The sequence below is a fragment of the Dryas octopetala genome, chromosome 7, assembly GCF_963921425.1.
Source record: "Dryas octopetala chromosome 7, drDryOcto1.1, whole genome shotgun sequence".
Lineage (NCBI taxonomy): Eukaryota > Viridiplantae > Streptophyta > Magnoliopsida > Rosales > Rosaceae > Dryas > Dryas octopetala.
The window spans coordinates 7,802,858-7,818,181 of NC_141372.1; the positions used below are offsets into that span (position 1 = coordinate 7,802,858).

The window sequence follows — 15,324 nt, forward strand, 5'->3', positions numbered from 1 at the left end:
CCATTAATTGTCATGCTTTTAACTCCAAGGTTTTTAGGGTTTCCTTAATATAGGCTTAATTAAGGGGGTCGAATAGGACTAGGCCACCATATGTATGCGTGTTTTTAATTAATTGGTACGTAAATGTTTTTTTTTTTTTTTTTTTGTGGTCGAATTGGTATATATGTAAATGTTATGTGTGTCTACGTGAATTAAGGGTCTTGAAGTTTGTGAGGGTCTTGTCTAGAGTTTTTTAGTGATGGAGCTAAATATGGATAATAATCAAATCTTAACCATCAAATCAAAGAGATATCAATGTGTGAATGTGTGTTTTCCTCAATAAATAATAGTGGGTAAAGGGAGGGAACAAACAAGGAAACAAAGTGAGTTTTTATGTGCCCTGAATACAAAGAAATGAGTATGATACCTCCGAGAGTCAAACAGTCAGGGTCATCAAACAGGACGACTAGGATTTGGTCTATACTTGTTATATATTCTTGTATATATATATATATATATCAATGGCCTCTCTCTGTACAGTCCCTAAGTCCCTATACATATAGGTGAACGACTATGAAAAGGTTATTGTGAATTGGGATATGTAAAATTGAAATTATATTAAATAACCCCTTTAAGTACAAAAAAAAAATCTTTTTTAACCCTGCCCTCCCCAGTCCCCACTTCATTTTTTTTAACTCTTTGACCCCAAATCGGACAAAACGACCCATCATGATCCACAAATGTAACAAATAGACTTGTTTTATAAAAAATATATATTTTATTTGTCTATTTGTTTGATTAAAGTTAAATAGATAAATGATTGTCGATTTGGTTAATTTTTTACAAAGATGATTTATGAATAGAGGCATACGGTTTGGATTATTGAACAACTACATAGAGTGGGCCCCGTGAGGAATTCTACAAATAAAATTATTTGTAGGATCCTACATTAGAAGGGCCCTATATACATATATTATATGTCTACAAACTTTCTCTTTTAGGTAGTTGATTGATTTACAGGGGTGATCCCTCATCCTAATTATAGGTAATGATCATTTTCTTTTCTTAAACAATTTTTTTGAAGGGCCAATTACAAATTATAGTTATATATAAATAACACCCAGAAAATTAAAATAATCACTAACACATTAATAACTAAATGAGACACACAAGAATATTCTTTGAGTATATCAATTACAAGTTCGATGAATCTTAAAGATAGTTATCCACGTAACAATAGATGTGTCAAAGGGGTGGTGTCGAGTCGACCAACCCATAAGTTTAGCCAATTTGTGCTTCGTTTCATACTCATGCTAATTAACTCATTTAATAATTATATGTCGTGATCATGCCAACTTATATAGCCAAAACTTAAACTCGACATATATGGCCCACAACATGAGCACATATGCCCACAACCCGCAACCCATATGTACTGGTGTTGTACCTTAAACAGGCCAAGGCCAAGCTCAGTGGAATTTTTTGTTTATTTTTTTAAGGTTAAGAAAGTTATCTTATGTTATTCTTTTATTTAAATATTAATATTTAATTTGTTGTTTAAATGAGTCGTGCCTCGTTCAATCTCATTTAGTGCTTAAGCTCGTGTTATGTTTGGCACTTTGGCCTCGATGTGAACGATTATTAATAATAAATAAGTAATGATAATTATTGATACATTAATAAGTATGTGAGGCGCACAAAAATATTCTTTGTGTACGTAGATGAGTTTCGCAAACAGTCACCTATAATGACAATTGAGAATCATTGATATATATAAGTTTCCCATACTTTAATAGCTGATGACAATCATCGAAAACAATAATAATTATAGTTGCATTAATAAGTATGCAAGAATGAGAATCACAAGAATATTATTTGTTTACATTATTATATATTGGCCGGATAAATCATACGTAAGTTATTTATGTGACAAATACCAATTATTGATATATACCACCCTTTAAACACTACAACAAAAGACTATATTAGTAGCTTATGATTATAGCATTTTTTTCGAAATGCTATAAATTGTAAGATAGTAATAGCAATTTAACTAATAAACGCTATGGAAGTTTGGTCTTCACGCGGGGATGTTGTTTATTATAGCGTTTTTTTAAAAACACGTTGTGCTTTAGCGGCTAATGAAAAAAGAAGCGGTGCTTTTAAATTTTATACGTTTTGTAAATCCAAAAAACAAAAACTCAAATCTCATCTTTTCCTTCTCTCTCTCCTCTCTTTCTCTCCATTGCCTACATATCACACAGACAGCACCTTTCATCCTGTGTGTCACAGGTAAGCACCTCTCATCCTCATCCTCTTCGTCTCGCTTTTTCTTTACTTCTATTGTGTTCGAGTAAGTTGATTCGATTCTAGGGCTAGGGTAAAGGGATTTTGACAAATCTAAGTTTGGGGATCTGCTTAAACCAAATGCGAATCTGATAGTGCGCCTCTACCCTCACCGCTGAGCACAAGTCACGCATGGAATTCCAAAAGCTGCTTGCCAAAGCCAGATGCAATCTCACTATCTGCTCCGACAGAGTCTCCAACTCCAAGTCCAAAGGTAAAGAAATTAATTAAACCCAAATTTCATTTTCATTTTATTTCCTTTCTGAATAAATAAAAATAAAATCTGATTTTTAATTTTTTAGGTAAAGGAGTGAAACTAGAGGAGCTGCTGGTGGAGGAGACGTGGGTGGAGGCGTTACGCTAAGAACCTCTGCAAGTTCGTTGAGAGTGAGTTTTGCGGCGGCCGTGGCGGTGACATTCCCATATATCCGCTGACTCACTTGATCTTCAACACTCTCAGCTCCACCCCTTTTGACCGGGTCAAGGCTATCATTTTGGGTTAGAACCCGTATCATGGTCCGGGTCAAAGATACTAATCTTGTTGATGCCTACACAACCACCTATAATGCATGGAGCTATGATGAGCATCTCATCCGTGTAGTCATTTGCTATGGCCTGTATCCTAGAATTTGCTCTGTTGTGGTAAGCATGGCGCTTTTTTTTCCCGTGTTTTCGTTAGATTATAATATTTTCTAATTATTTCTCTAAGTTCTTGATGCTGTCAATCTCCTCCATCTATTATATTCATCATGTTTACGCCATGATGAAAACAGGCTTTTTTAATCAAATGGGGAAGTAAACTTACAATATATAGTCATAGGAAAGTAATTAAAAATGCTTTATCAACCACAGTTTGGCTACATGGTCCTCAATTGGCTAAATATTGTGCCAGTGTCTGTTTGTTGTGTGTGTATATATATAAAATTTGATTTGTCCCAATATGCATTATATGATTCATTTCCTCTTATATGATTTTCTTGAGGGCTGACAGAAATGGATATGCAGCACAATGAAAAGTCATTTTTGCGGAAAACTATGGAGGATGGCTAGGTGCTGCTATACTCGGTAAGCATTCTTGTTCATCTCATCAATGTATCATCAATATAAAGTAATGCCCTTGATTACGTGTTAGTTTGATTTTCTGTTCTTTGTTGTTTGTCTAGAACTCTGTCAATGCTTGGGAATCTAAAATTCCATATCTGTGGTTAGTTTTCAATGAGAAGATAAAAGTGAACTCTGTTTTCCTACGGGATTCAACAGCTATGGGTTTGTCTTTCTCTGTTCAGAGGGTGTCCAGTCTGGTTAATATATTCAAGGAACTTCACCAAGATGTTGGTTGTTCAATCTCATCTCATGGCAATCTTGAAAAGTGGGCTGTCCAGGTTTCTTTTGTGAATTATGATTGACATTCATTTTTCAAATTGATTCTAGGGTGTTCTCTTGCTCAATGTTATTCTCACTAGTGAGATTCTACTTGCCCTAAATTGTTCTTATGTTAACACAGCCTTATTGCTTGTCTTAGATTTTACAACTATTTTTTATACTACCAGTAATGAGATTCATAAAAATATGTTACCAGTCAGGTCAAAGAAAGAAAAGATGTTACTGGTAATTTTGTTAGTTCGATATTGTTCTAAACAAGATTGTTCACGAAATGCCAATCGTTTTTGCTGCTTGTCTTTACCATTTTATCAATAAAATAAGTTGCAAGAGTCTTGCAGAAAGTATGTTGTAACCAAAGGGTGATTCTTGCTTTTAGTATCAATAAAATATATAGAACAGTTTCTTAGTGAGCTTGATTGATGATCAATTGCGTGTATTTGTTGTTGCTATTACATGTGTACTGATTATGAATAAATTTTAGCTTCAATGTGCTTTATGTCTGGGTCTATCCAAATAGAAAATGTTTTTGTTCCTGAAAATGAGGTAGGCATGTGGCAGTGGCTTTTTGGCAAGAAAGTCAGTAGCATAGTTTTTCACAATAGTGGTCCAGGTGATGGATTTGTTGGAATTGCTGCACCTTCTATTGCAAAAATTCTACCGGTTTGTGATTTTAATCATGCCAAATTTCTGTCAATAAGGCATTTTCTTGATACATTTGCATAGCTTTTGATCCTAACCACTGTATATAACTTATGTATGGATTCTTCTTTTTTGACAGATTGATTTGGCAATGTTTGGTGGAGAGATTTTATGCCAGGTATAGCCAGCTTGTCCATTTGGGATTGTTCATTGTTTAACTGAGTAATTGTTTTATGTCAACTTCTATTCCCAGTTTTCTGTGAACAATTTTTTTCTTCACCAACTGAATTTTTATGGGAATTTGTTATAATTTTTGTAGCCAGATGCATTCCTTTATTCTGTCAATGATGTTAAAGTCTGTAATACAATTGATCAAAGGTCACATAATGTTATTCCTGGTGCGGAGGTGAGATATATATTGAGGAGTTTCTAAATTGCTTCTCAATCATTTTTTATTTTGTCTCTTTAATTTGTTTCTCAAAGCACGTTCATTTTTGTTTTCTGTTGTCTATCTGACTGCCATGTTAATGTCACTATAGGGATTTTTAAGACTGAAGCTATCTGGCCAAGGGCTTGCATTTATATATGCAACTGGATCTGGTATGCATTTCTTGACCCATTTATATGTCTGCAAATTTCAGATTGTGCCCTCGTAAGAGTTTGGGTCTGGCCCAAATTCTACAAATAATGCTATTTCTAGCATAAGATTGAAGGCATTTTATGCCTATTCAATGTCCAAATCAAATACAATGGTCCAATGAGAAGAGCAGTGTTTGGTGTAAGTTGCTACCATTTATGGAAAGTTTCACTCTTTTTGCTACTGCTTCTATGTCGATTACATAAGGCAATGTATTACATGCTCATAATATTGCAGTTTGTCACGTATTATCAAACTGAAAGTTGATGTTATCCATTTCTTTTTCTTCTTCTTTACTTTTTGAGGTTGTTAATTTCTTTTTTGCAATATGTGGAAATCTGATATTGAGTTTGGCAAGAAGAATGATGTGTTCTAAGTGTAAAACTAACCGTGAGTGTCAAAACTTCTACCTAAAGTAGCTTATTGATTGAATTCATTTTTTTCCCTTGTAAAAGATATTCATAGTGCGATTGTTGTTAGTAGTTGTACTTGCTAATGAAATAATGAAAGTGAATGATTGAGTGAAATATGAAGTTGGAAGATTTATGTACAACTCCTGATTCTTCTAATGAAAAGTGGCTGCTATTTGTAGCTTTAATAGTATATATATAGAAGATAATCTCTGCCAATTATGTAAGACTAACATTTAGAATCTACTTTCTATTGTGAGGGACTTGAGATTTTGTGTTTTTTTTTTCATTGTTTTGACATTCAAGTTTGATTGTGGCAGCTTTTTTCAGGAATTTGGGACATGCACAGGTTTGATCTTGTGGGGATGTTTTTAGTTGAAGCATGTACGAGTTAGGCATTTGATGGACATGTTATCAAGTTCTTTTGAGAGAATGTTATGTTAATTCCTTTTTATTGTAAAATGTATAATTTTTTATTAGCTCAACAATGTAAGCTTATATTTTGGTACTTTTGTATATTTGACCATGTAGTTATTTTGGGTCATATAATGAAAGTTTTTAATTTAATTATTTTTGTCTTTGCATATATTATTTATATCAAGTTTACATTAAAACGCAATTTAAAAACGCAAAGAAAAATAATTTGGGAGACACAAAAAAATGTCAACAATAACTACTATAGCGTTCACTAAATGCTTGGAAAAAAAGAATGATAGTGTTTTAAAATGCTATAGTAATGATTATAATAGCATTTAAGAAAAGCTATAGAACATACATATAATAACATTCAAAAATGCTATTATACACAATATTATAAAAATACAAAAACACTATTATAAAATATTATAGCATCCCAATAATAGCGTTTCTTGTATGTTACAGCGTTTTAGAAATGCTATAGTAGTAGATCTATTATAGCGTTTGAAAATGCTATAATAAATGTGTTTTTTGATAGCGTTCCAAAAATGCTATAAAAAAGTTTGATCTATTATAACGTCGGTTGTCATAATGTTTTTGATAATGCTATTATATGGCTTTTATAGCGTTTTTTGAGTGCTATGAATGACGTTTTATGTTGTAGTGAAAGCAAATATATGACAATAAATACATCAACTATTAATGCATCTATAATTATATATTATTATTTTCGATGATTGTCATCAACTATTAAAGTATGGAAAACTTATATACATCAATGATTGTCAATTGTCATATAGTTAGGTGACTCTTTGCAAAACTCATCTACACAAAGAATATTCTTGTGCGCCTCACATACTTATTAATGTATCAATAATTATCATTACTTATTTACTTTTAATAATCGTTCTCATCGAGGCCAAAGTGCCAAACATAACACGAGCTTAAGCACTAAATGAGATTGAACGAGGCATGACTCGTTTAAACAACAAATTAAATATTAATATTTAAATAAAAGAATAACATAAGATAACTTTCTTAACCCTACAAAAATAAACAAAAAATTGCAATGAGCTTGGCCTTGGCCTGTTTAAGACTTTAAGGTACAACACAAGCACATATGGGTTGCGGGTTGTGGGCATATGTGCTCGTGTTGTACCTTGAAGTCTTAAACAGGCCAAGGCCAAGCTCATTGCAATTTTTTGTTTATTTTTAGGGTTAAGAAAGTTATCTTATGTTATTCTTTTATTTAAATATTAATATCCCTTAACATGAACACAAAGTATATTCTTGTGTACTTCATATACTTATTAATGAACCTAGCTATTTATTGTCATATATTTGTTTTAAAGGGTGGTTTACATCATACATCAATAATTAGTATTCGTCACGTAAATAACTTACGTAAGATTTATCCAATATATATATAATAATGTAAATAAATAATATTATTGTGCTTCTCGTTCTCACATACTTATTAATGCATTTATAATTATTATTGTTTTCGATGATTGTCATCAACTATTAAAGTATGGGAAACTTAGATACATCAATGATTGACAGAATTATAATCATAAATATAATGTATCAAAGATAATTGTTTTACCAAATGATTTAAATTACTCATTTCCTTCCTACAATTCAGAATTAAATCATTCTTCAGTATAGGGTCTTAAGTTAAATCCAAACAATGCAAGTAGTATAAGACCTTGTAATGTCAGGTTGAAGTATTTGATTATCCAAATGAACAGCAAGAGTCTAAGTTAATCTTCAGTGCAGTCAACATAGATGCAGCAGAATCGATCCAGTTTTTACTGTCACTTTATGATTTTTGTAAGTTACCATCACATGGGTCCAGTTACTCCCGGTATGTATTGTGGGTTGATAAGGAGGTCACAGTCTCACAGGAAAAGGATGCTTTTGAATGAAATTTTTATTTTTTAGTCCCTTTAGACTGGAATATTGAACTCCCTCAAACTATGTATATTCCCAAGTTTGGGTTGGTGTCTAAACTCTAAAGATTCCAATCACCAATCACCAATCACCAATCAGCACAGCACTAGCACATTCTTTTTCTCAGTGGCTACCTAGACATATAGGCTAGATTTACCCATGCTTGTTGCAAGGGTTCTCCCCTTGGGCCATAAAATAGATTCTCCTTGTCCCCTCTTATAGGCTCATAGTCTCCTCTCTAGGGTTATTCTACAGTATCAGGCCCTTGATTATACATGAATTTTAGAGTGACCCAAGAGGGGTTAATTTAGAGTGATGCATCTTTATCCTCTTATTAAGACTATTTAGTGGAATTATATATATGTTTCATGTTAGAGAAGGATAATGATAAGATTCATGGCAGGAGTACAAAGCAGAGAGAACACGAAAGAAAATGAGAGAAAATGAGATTGATTTCTTGAACTATTTTGTTACAGAATGTTTTTTTTTTTTTTTTTTCAGAGAGAAGAGTAAGCTAATCAGACGAGTAATCAGGCTTAAGCTTAACAACCTGTAAACTAATCAAAACAGACTCAACTAATTACAACAGACTAATGCTGAGCTGAGCTGTATAAGCCTGGCTTGCTGACTTTGCTGACTAGACTTTGACCAGCTTACCCTTAACAGATAAATGTTGTCCAGAAATAATAATAATAATTTGACAGGCTTATACAGATCAGCTCAGCATTATTCTATAGACTTTTTTATTTTTATTTTTGTTGAAATGTTGTTTTGATGTCTATCATAGTCTTCATATAGAGTACTTTAAAAATTTTATTTTTGAAGTCTCTGAAGCGTTTGAATGGTTAGAAAATTACTTCTAATTTAGAGAATCTTTATAATGTTCATGAGATGCGTAGAAGAGAAGACAAAAATCTTTTACAAGTGACATTTTTTTTCTCCAAAAGTTTGTAGGGCTCTTAGTCCTTTCTATGTTCCGGCCCTGCACATAGTCACACCTCTCGAGCGGAATCCACATTTTGTTGCATATGTGTCTTCAGGATGTAATCTTCCAATTATGCAGATGAACTAGAACCAATTTGAAACAGGGAAGTCCCGTAGCTTGCTAAGATGCCTCTCCATGTCCCGTCTGGTTTTATCCCACTCTTCCCTCTCGATCACGGTGGTGGGATCATCTCTTTCACTCTGACATGATAGAAGAAAACAGTGAACCAAATGACGAATAACAACTAAATTTAAAGGAAGCAATTTGGACCAGAGTTGGTTACCGCATGATCTATTCTGAATGAGTTTCCATTATCACGTATTACAAGCAGGTCATGTCTTCTATCTCTGCTTCTTCCCCCTGGAACACTGACCTATAGAAGGCATAACAAGCATTGAAAGAGCATAAGAAATCAAATAAGCTGCATTTGTCCCATCGTGAACTCCATGTCTCACATTCTGAACACTCAAGTATTCACAATGCAATCATGCCACAAAAGGCAGATAGAAGGACCCCTTTGTGCAAGCAACACAGTCCAATAAATCAGAATCTACGATGATATTATTAATGATTCATCCAACAAAGAAGCCAGTGTCATACATTACTTCACTATGTAAGGGGTTGAAAGGGTAAAACATAAAGCTCAAAGACATAAGCTCAAAGACAGTCACAGCATTAGGTCAGAAAATAAAGGAAATTGGGATTTTCTAGATTTTGGTATCAAATCTAGTAAAAAATTACGTGTAATCCATGTATTCAAAATAATCCTTTACAGGTTAAAAGTTTTGCTGGTTTTCTTTAGTAAGGATCTAAAGTAAACTCCAAAGAGAAGATAAACTCGTAACTAGCACAAGCATTATTGGCTATTGCCGTCAATTTTTTAACAAACTCAGATAAAGAAACTGTGTAAGCAATATGATTCATCTAAACCAAAAAGGCTTTTTAAAAAATTTGAAGGGCAGGAGCAGATTGTGATACAATGCAGCATAAGAAGAATCTCAAATACCAATTTGGAAAGCATAATAGAAAAAATAAATTGCTCACCAAAACTTTTGCTCTGCTAATAGACTTTGTTTTGGAATCAATTACATAAATCTCCTCAAAATCCAGTACAAAATCAGGGTCGCCCAACCTCCGGTTCCTGTAGTGCTTTGTCAAGAAAACCTGAAACAGAACAGCTGCCTGATGAGTGATACTGTCGCTGAAACGAGACATTCATTTATCAACAAAGACGAAGATTAAGAACACCATCCATTCGGATACTCAAACTATTTATCTTGAAAAGAACCACATTCAGTGCAACAATGACCTCCAATTTTCTTATGGTTGGTAATGCTACATCTAGAACCCTTTCCATGCAATCAAAATGCACTCATTTTCCATCCTGCCCATTCAATGGTTGCGCAAAATGAAATCAAATTTATAGTTCAATCATATTCGTACCTTTAGAATCTCCCTCTCGGACTTATACAATGGGTCTCTAGGAGCATCAATGGGTGGCTCAGTTACATTGTAGCAGCCAAAGTCACTCTTGGCACAGCGAATGTACTAAACATTTGAAACACACAAAGAATGAACAAAACAAAACAAACATGACATGCCAAATTGGCCTCAATAAATCAACATTTAGTGCAGCTAGAGTACCTTCTGAGGCATTGGAGCAAGAACCCTAGGAATCGCATATACATCTGTGTCCGGAGGAGTAACATACATCTACATTAATATAATTATACACATAAATATACTACAAAAGCTGAAAATTTAAGAAATTAATTTTGCTTATTTAGAATAAATAAAATCAAATTAAGAAAAAAAAAAAAGGAAGAAGACGAACCTCTCTGAAATCATAGACGTCGTTATCGGGGTCGGGCGGTTTTCTTATGAAGAAATCGCAGTCCAGCAAGCTAATCTTGTGAAACTCGTCCTCGTTAATCCGATAATCCACCACCTTGTCCGAGTCCCAACCTTGCGTGAAGACGAAGCTCTTGCTCTGCACCATGTCAATGTCCTCGTCGCCGTTATCGGCGGCGGCGGATGCGGCGGCGGCCAAGGGGTCGTACTCGATGTCGAAGTCCTTCTTGTTGTCGACCTCCTCGAGCTCCTCGTCGTCCATGTCGTAGTCGTCGGGACCGGCGCTGTCGCCGTCGCCGTCGTCGGCGCGGACGACGAAGGAGGACGAGGGGGTGTTTGGGGACGGGGATAAGGGAAAGGGGTGTTTGGGAGTGGGTTTGAGAGAGAGGAAGGGGAGGTGGAGGGGGTGTGGAGAGTGGAGAAGGAGGAGGGGTGCGGGTGTGGAGAGTGGGTTGCGGGAGAAGAGTGGCGGTTGAGTGAGGACGAGAGCGGTTGCTCTCATGGCTGCTTTTTCTGAGGTTTTGGATGAGGAAATGAGGAGTGAAGTGAGGTAACAGCGCGCGCGCTACGCCGATGTTTATCTGTAATTTGAGCTACTAACGGTTTCAGCTTAATCGGGTTTTGAATTTGACTCGTAACATGGTGTTATCCAAATTAGATGCATACTTAAAAGTGGTTTGGAAAAATTATTTTGCGTAATGTATACACAGTCACATGCTTAGCATGTAATTAATTCAACGTAATCTTATACTCTAATAGTATAAATATAACATCTATTAATATTATTATAGTGCCTAATTTTAAACACTCTACTCACCAAAAAAATTTGTCTAAACCCCCACCCATCTAGAAACTCTTTCAAAACCCCCTAAAATTTATAATTCTAAATTACCCTTCTGACGCATACTGACGCGCGCTGACGCATGCTGACGTCACTGTAACTGTATTTTGGTGAAACTGTTTTTTTTTTTAATTGAAGTTTTTGCTAAAACTCAATATTTCACTAAAACTAAAATCAAACACTGAAATTGAATTTCATTACACTAAAACTGAATTTCAAAAATTCAGTTACACTGAAACTGAATTTCAAGAATTCAATTACACTGAAACTGAATTTCAGAAATTCAGTTACACTAAATTGAAGAATTCAGTTATGAATTCACTTACTGAAACTGAATTAAGTGATGAAACAATTACACCTCGACTAAAATGCAATTACACCTTAATTAAAAAACAATTACACTTTTACTAAAACAAATTGCAATTCACTAAAACAGTTACACCTTTACTGAATTCCGTTTCACTAAAAAGAACACAGCAACCTTATCAAAAAAAAAAAAACAACAATACAACAAGCATTGAGATGAGAGGAGTAGCCAACAATACAACGTCGTCTGATCACCTCACGCGCGACGAGTACACGACAGTCGCCACTGCCTCGATCTGTTTCAACCTGCAAATTTGATTCATCATATTTCAGAACCATAATTTCATTCAAAATTCATTTAAAACTCATGTTTCACGAACTGAAACTGTTTCACTGAAACTGTTTCATCAATAAATGTTTAAATGCTCCTTAGCCATCAATAAAAAGATGGTTAAGGAGCATTTAAATAACATTTTAATCTTTAATTAAATAAGCATGACATTTACTGCACCACCACCACCACAATCAACCAACCTGCAACAATTACCATACCAACAAACTTTCACACCCAGCTCTAAAAACCAACAAACTTTCACACCTAGCTCTAAAGACCAAAAGAATCTACATGATAAAAGACATAAATTTCACAATGATGTCGACCTGACTCGACATTTACAGTAGGATCAGCATTTACCTTCTGCATTCGAGCTTTCCTTTCGGATTTCAACTTGACAATGGTCTGTTCTAGACCTTCCAATGTGCTATTGCTGATGTTTGTGGACTGTTCTATGCTTGTCTTGTGCAAGCTAGGATCCACTTCACTAACAATCTGGCCAAAATCCAAGCCAAGCACACCACAAAGAGAATGAACCTCGTTCACATGTTCCAAAACCTTGTGAAGGCGGTCAGACTGCAAAACAGAAAGTACACTCAACTTATCACAATATAGAAAAAATACACTAAATGGATCTGCATCAGTCCAGAGCATCCAAAACGCAAACAATTTCTTATCTATGACATGGCTACCTGACTCGACGGAAATGGTCGCCGGAACATAGAGATCGCCGACAATGATGTCGCCGGCTTCTCTCCTTCGAAACGGCGGGCCTAGGGGTCGTCCAAATCTTCTGATGGCACCAGTGGACTCGGGACGACGAGAGGAAGCCATCCATGGCGGTCCGGCACCTCGTCGTCGCCGGAACTGGCAGATCTCCGGCGGGGAGCTCGGGTCTGCCTAGACCCGATCCGGTGTCGACGTTCAGTTTCGCGGAGAGTGGAGGGCAGGGAGAGGATGAAGGGGGAGAGGTGAGCGTGATGGGACTGGTATCGCCCGCAACCGTCGCCGGACGGCGGTGCACGCGCCGACGACAACCGCGGAAGAGAGAGAGAGAGAGAGCACGCACAGAGAGAGAAATTTCAGAAATGTGGGCTTGATATTTTTTTCAAGGGTTATAATTGGAAAAAAAAAAAGGGTAAAACTGGAAAATTAAAAGATGGGGAGTTAAACTTGACTGGGTATTAGTTGACTAGGGGGTTTAGGAAAATATTAAGTGTAAGATTGGGGGTTATAGGAGAGATAGATTTTGGGTAGAGGTTATGAAATATTTTATCTCTAACTAGGGGGTTTATAATTATTAACATATATTATTATACGTTGAATTAATTACACCACATAACAGTGTACGGATACACTTAATAATTTTTCGATATTTTAGATTGGTTTAGCAATTTCTAATTTGGCTAATTTTAGCCTAATATCTATTGAATATTTTTATGTCAACCTAATAGGTTGGAACTTGGAAATGGACAACATATCACTTTTATCCATAATGTAATCCATATTATATATATAGTTAATTTTCATTTTGAGACGACACAGTGTGTTGTGGGGCTCATTACAAGTCACGAGAGGTTGCTCCAAATGATTACTATTTAATCAAATTATTAAATGATTTTTAATCTGTTTAAGTTTTCTAAAATAAATTTTTTAATAAAGACTCCAAAAAATAAACAATTCCACTTATTGAAGTATAAAGTGAAATTAATAGACTTCATAATGTGTCCCTTAAATAAGGTTATTTAATAGCAATGAAGTTCCTCTACCTCTATATATATGTATATACATACAGAGATACACACACAAGTTGCTTCGAATTCAAATATTCGCACTACAATATTGTCACTAATTGATCAAAATTTTGTAATACAAATCAATTGGTATCCATTCATTGCTTAGGGTTAATCTCAAACTCGAAAGCTAAATCCTAGATTCTACGATGACAATTCTATATCATAAATTAAATGTTTTTTATAAAAAAAATCAGATAAACAATTAGAAAAATTGATAAACTGCCTTTACTAGTTATCTAAGAGGCTAAATTTTGCAACATTTATAAAGTGCAGAGTGATTGACAATTTGACTAGGGGTGGGCATTTAAACCGGGAACCGTGTGAACCGGACCGAACTGGGGAAAAAAACCGTAAAAAACCGCTTTGACCAAAACTGGTCAACACTGGGACCGAATTGGACCAGACCGGTCCAATCTAATTCCGGTCCAGTTTTGCACTTCACAGAACTGGACTGGACTGGACTGGACCGAATAATTAATATATATTTTAAATTTTTATACATATTTAATTTTTATACAATTTTATACACTTTTTAAACATTTTTATACACATTTTTACACATATTTTTACATACATTTTACACATTTTAGATAATAAAATTTAATATTAACCTAGCTATTTTTTAGACCCTAAAATATATTTTATATAACTTATGGCCTATATAACTATATTCTATATATAGAATAATTTTTTAGTGTATAATTTTAGTTTTACCTTTTATAATAAAATTAGTATATATATTATTTATATTCTATAATCTATACACGAAATCCTATATACTAAAATTATTATAGTTCTAGGGTATGGTATATAGTTATAATATTCTAATAGGGGAAATTATGTATTAGTGTTTAGGGTTTAAAGTTTAAACGAAACCCTATACCCTATACCCTAAACCCTAAAAGTAATAAGTATATAACATAATAACATATATAACTAATAACTATATAAGTATATAACCCCAATTGAAACCTCAATTAGACTTATAATCAACTATAACCCTATACCCTAATATAATTATAACCATATACCCTAAACTATATTAATTACTCTATACATATATAAGTAATAAGTATATAAGTATATATTATATAACCCCAATCAACCCTAAACCATTTTTGTTATGTTTTTTTTATTTCCAATTGCCCAAAGGCCCCAAAGTTCCAAACCCCAATCAACCATAATTGAAACCCCAATTACTCCTAAATTAGTCAATTACCCAATTGAAAGTTGAAACCCCAATAAGACTAATTAGTAATTTAGTACCCAATTGAAACCTCAATTAGACTAATTAGTCAATTGAGTAAATTACCCAATTGAAACCCCAATTACTCCTAAATTAGTCAATTACCCAATTGAAAGTTGAAACCCCAATAAGACTAATTAGTAATTTAGTACCCAATTGAAATCCCAATTAGACTAATTAGTCAATTGAGTAAATTACCCA

At 34.4% G+C, this 15,324-nt stretch overlaps 4 protein-coding genes and 1 pseudogene across 4 annotated transcripts in view; 2 read left to right on the forward strand and 3 right to left on the reverse strand.

Annotated features, from left to right (window-relative positions):
* Positions 1 to 1,256, reverse strand: part of PI (K-box region and MADS-box transcription factor family protein) — a 4,186-nt gene extending 2,930 nt beyond the window's left edge. Inside the window, exon 1 of the mRNA XM_086252012.1 lies at positions 1,253 to 1,256. Coding sequence (XP_086108138.1) covers positions 1,253 to 1,256 — 4 coding nt within the window. The remainder of the gene's footprint in view (positions 1 to 1,252) is intronic.
* A 788-nt stretch (positions 1,257 to 2,044) lies between these two features.
* LOC147279240 (uracil-DNA glycosylase, mitochondrial-like) lies at positions 2,045 to 4,071 on the forward strand (annotated as a pseudogene).
* A 123-nt stretch (positions 4,072 to 4,194) lies between these two features.
* On the forward strand, positions 4,195 to 5,003 carry LOC147279241 (uncharacterized). Its single transcript, XM_086252014.1, has 4 exons — positions 4,195 to 4,368; positions 4,487 to 4,525; positions 4,667 to 4,753; positions 4,887 to 5,003. The coding sequence occupies exons 1-4, from the start codon at positions 4,195 to 4,197 to the stop codon at positions 5,001 to 5,003; spliced, it is 417 nt and encodes a 138-aa protein (XP_086108140.1).
* A 3,603-nt stretch (positions 5,004 to 8,606) lies between these two features.
* On the reverse strand, positions 8,607 to 11,189 carry PTAC6 (plastid transcriptionally active 6). The gene is made up of 6 exons (XM_086251529.1): positions 10,584 to 11,189; positions 10,394 to 10,462; positions 10,193 to 10,297; positions 9,794 to 9,913; positions 9,033 to 9,122; positions 8,607 to 8,949 (listed from the first exon to the last, which is right to left on the reverse strand). Exons 1-6 carry the CDS (start codon positions 11,100 to 11,102, stop codon positions 8,833 to 8,835), a joined length of 1,020 nt encoding a protein of 339 aa, XP_086107655.1. The 5' UTR covers positions 11,103 to 11,189; the 3' UTR covers positions 8,607 to 8,832.
* A 145-nt stretch (positions 11,190 to 11,334) lies between these two features.
* LOC147279243 (65-kDa microtubule-associated protein 7-like) lies at positions 11,335 to 12,933 on the reverse strand. The gene is made up of 4 exons (XM_086252015.1): positions 12,774 to 12,933; positions 12,442 to 12,657; positions 12,003 to 12,053; positions 11,335 to 11,352 (listed from the first exon to the last, which is right to left on the reverse strand). The coding sequence occupies exons 1-4, from the start codon at positions 12,801 to 12,803 to the stop codon at positions 11,335 to 11,337; spliced, it is 315 nt and encodes a 104-aa protein (XP_086108141.1). The 5' UTR covers positions 12,804 to 12,933.
* Between the last annotated feature and the right edge of the window lie 2,391 nt (positions 12,934 to 15,324).

Excerpts from the sequence above, each read along its gene's own strand:
- LOC147279243 (XM_086252015.1), bottom strand. The coding sequence starts at position 12,803 with ATGTTCCGGCGACCATTTCCGTCGAGTCAG. Across the intron at positions 12,658-12,773 it reads GACCATTTCCGTCGAGTCAG|TCTGACCGCCTTCACAAGGT; the intron begins GTAGCCATGTCA and ends TCTGTTTTGCAG. Across the intron at positions 12,054-12,441 it reads GGAAAGCTCGAATGCAGAAG|GTTGAAACAGATCGAGGCAG; the intron begins GTAAATGCTGAT and ends TCAAATTTGCAG.
- PTAC6 (XM_086251529.1), bottom strand. The coding sequence starts at position 11,102 with ATGAGAGCAACCGCTCTCGTCCTCACTCAACCGCCACTCTTCTCCCGC. Across the intron at positions 10,463-10,583 it reads ACGTCTATGATTTCAGAGAG|ATGTATGTTACTCCTCCGGA; the intron begins GTTCGTCTTCTT and ends ATATTAATGTAG. Across the intron at positions 10,298-10,393 it reads TTGCTCCAATGCCTCAGAAG|TACATTCGCTGTGCCAAGAG; the intron begins GTACTCTAGCTG and ends TCAAATGTTTAG.
- LOC147279241 (XM_086252014.1), top strand. The coding sequence starts at position 4,195 with ATGTGCTTTATGTCTGGGTCTATCCAAATAGAAAATGTTTTTGTTCCT. Across the intron at positions 4,369-4,486 it reads CTATTGCAAAAATTCTACCG|ATTGATTTGGCAATGTTTGG; the intron begins GTTTGTGATTTT and ends CTTTTTTGACAG. Across the intron at positions 4,754-4,886 it reads ATGTTATTCCTGGTGCGGAG|GGATTTTTAAGACTGAAGCT; the intron begins GTGAGATATATA and ends ATGTCACTATAG.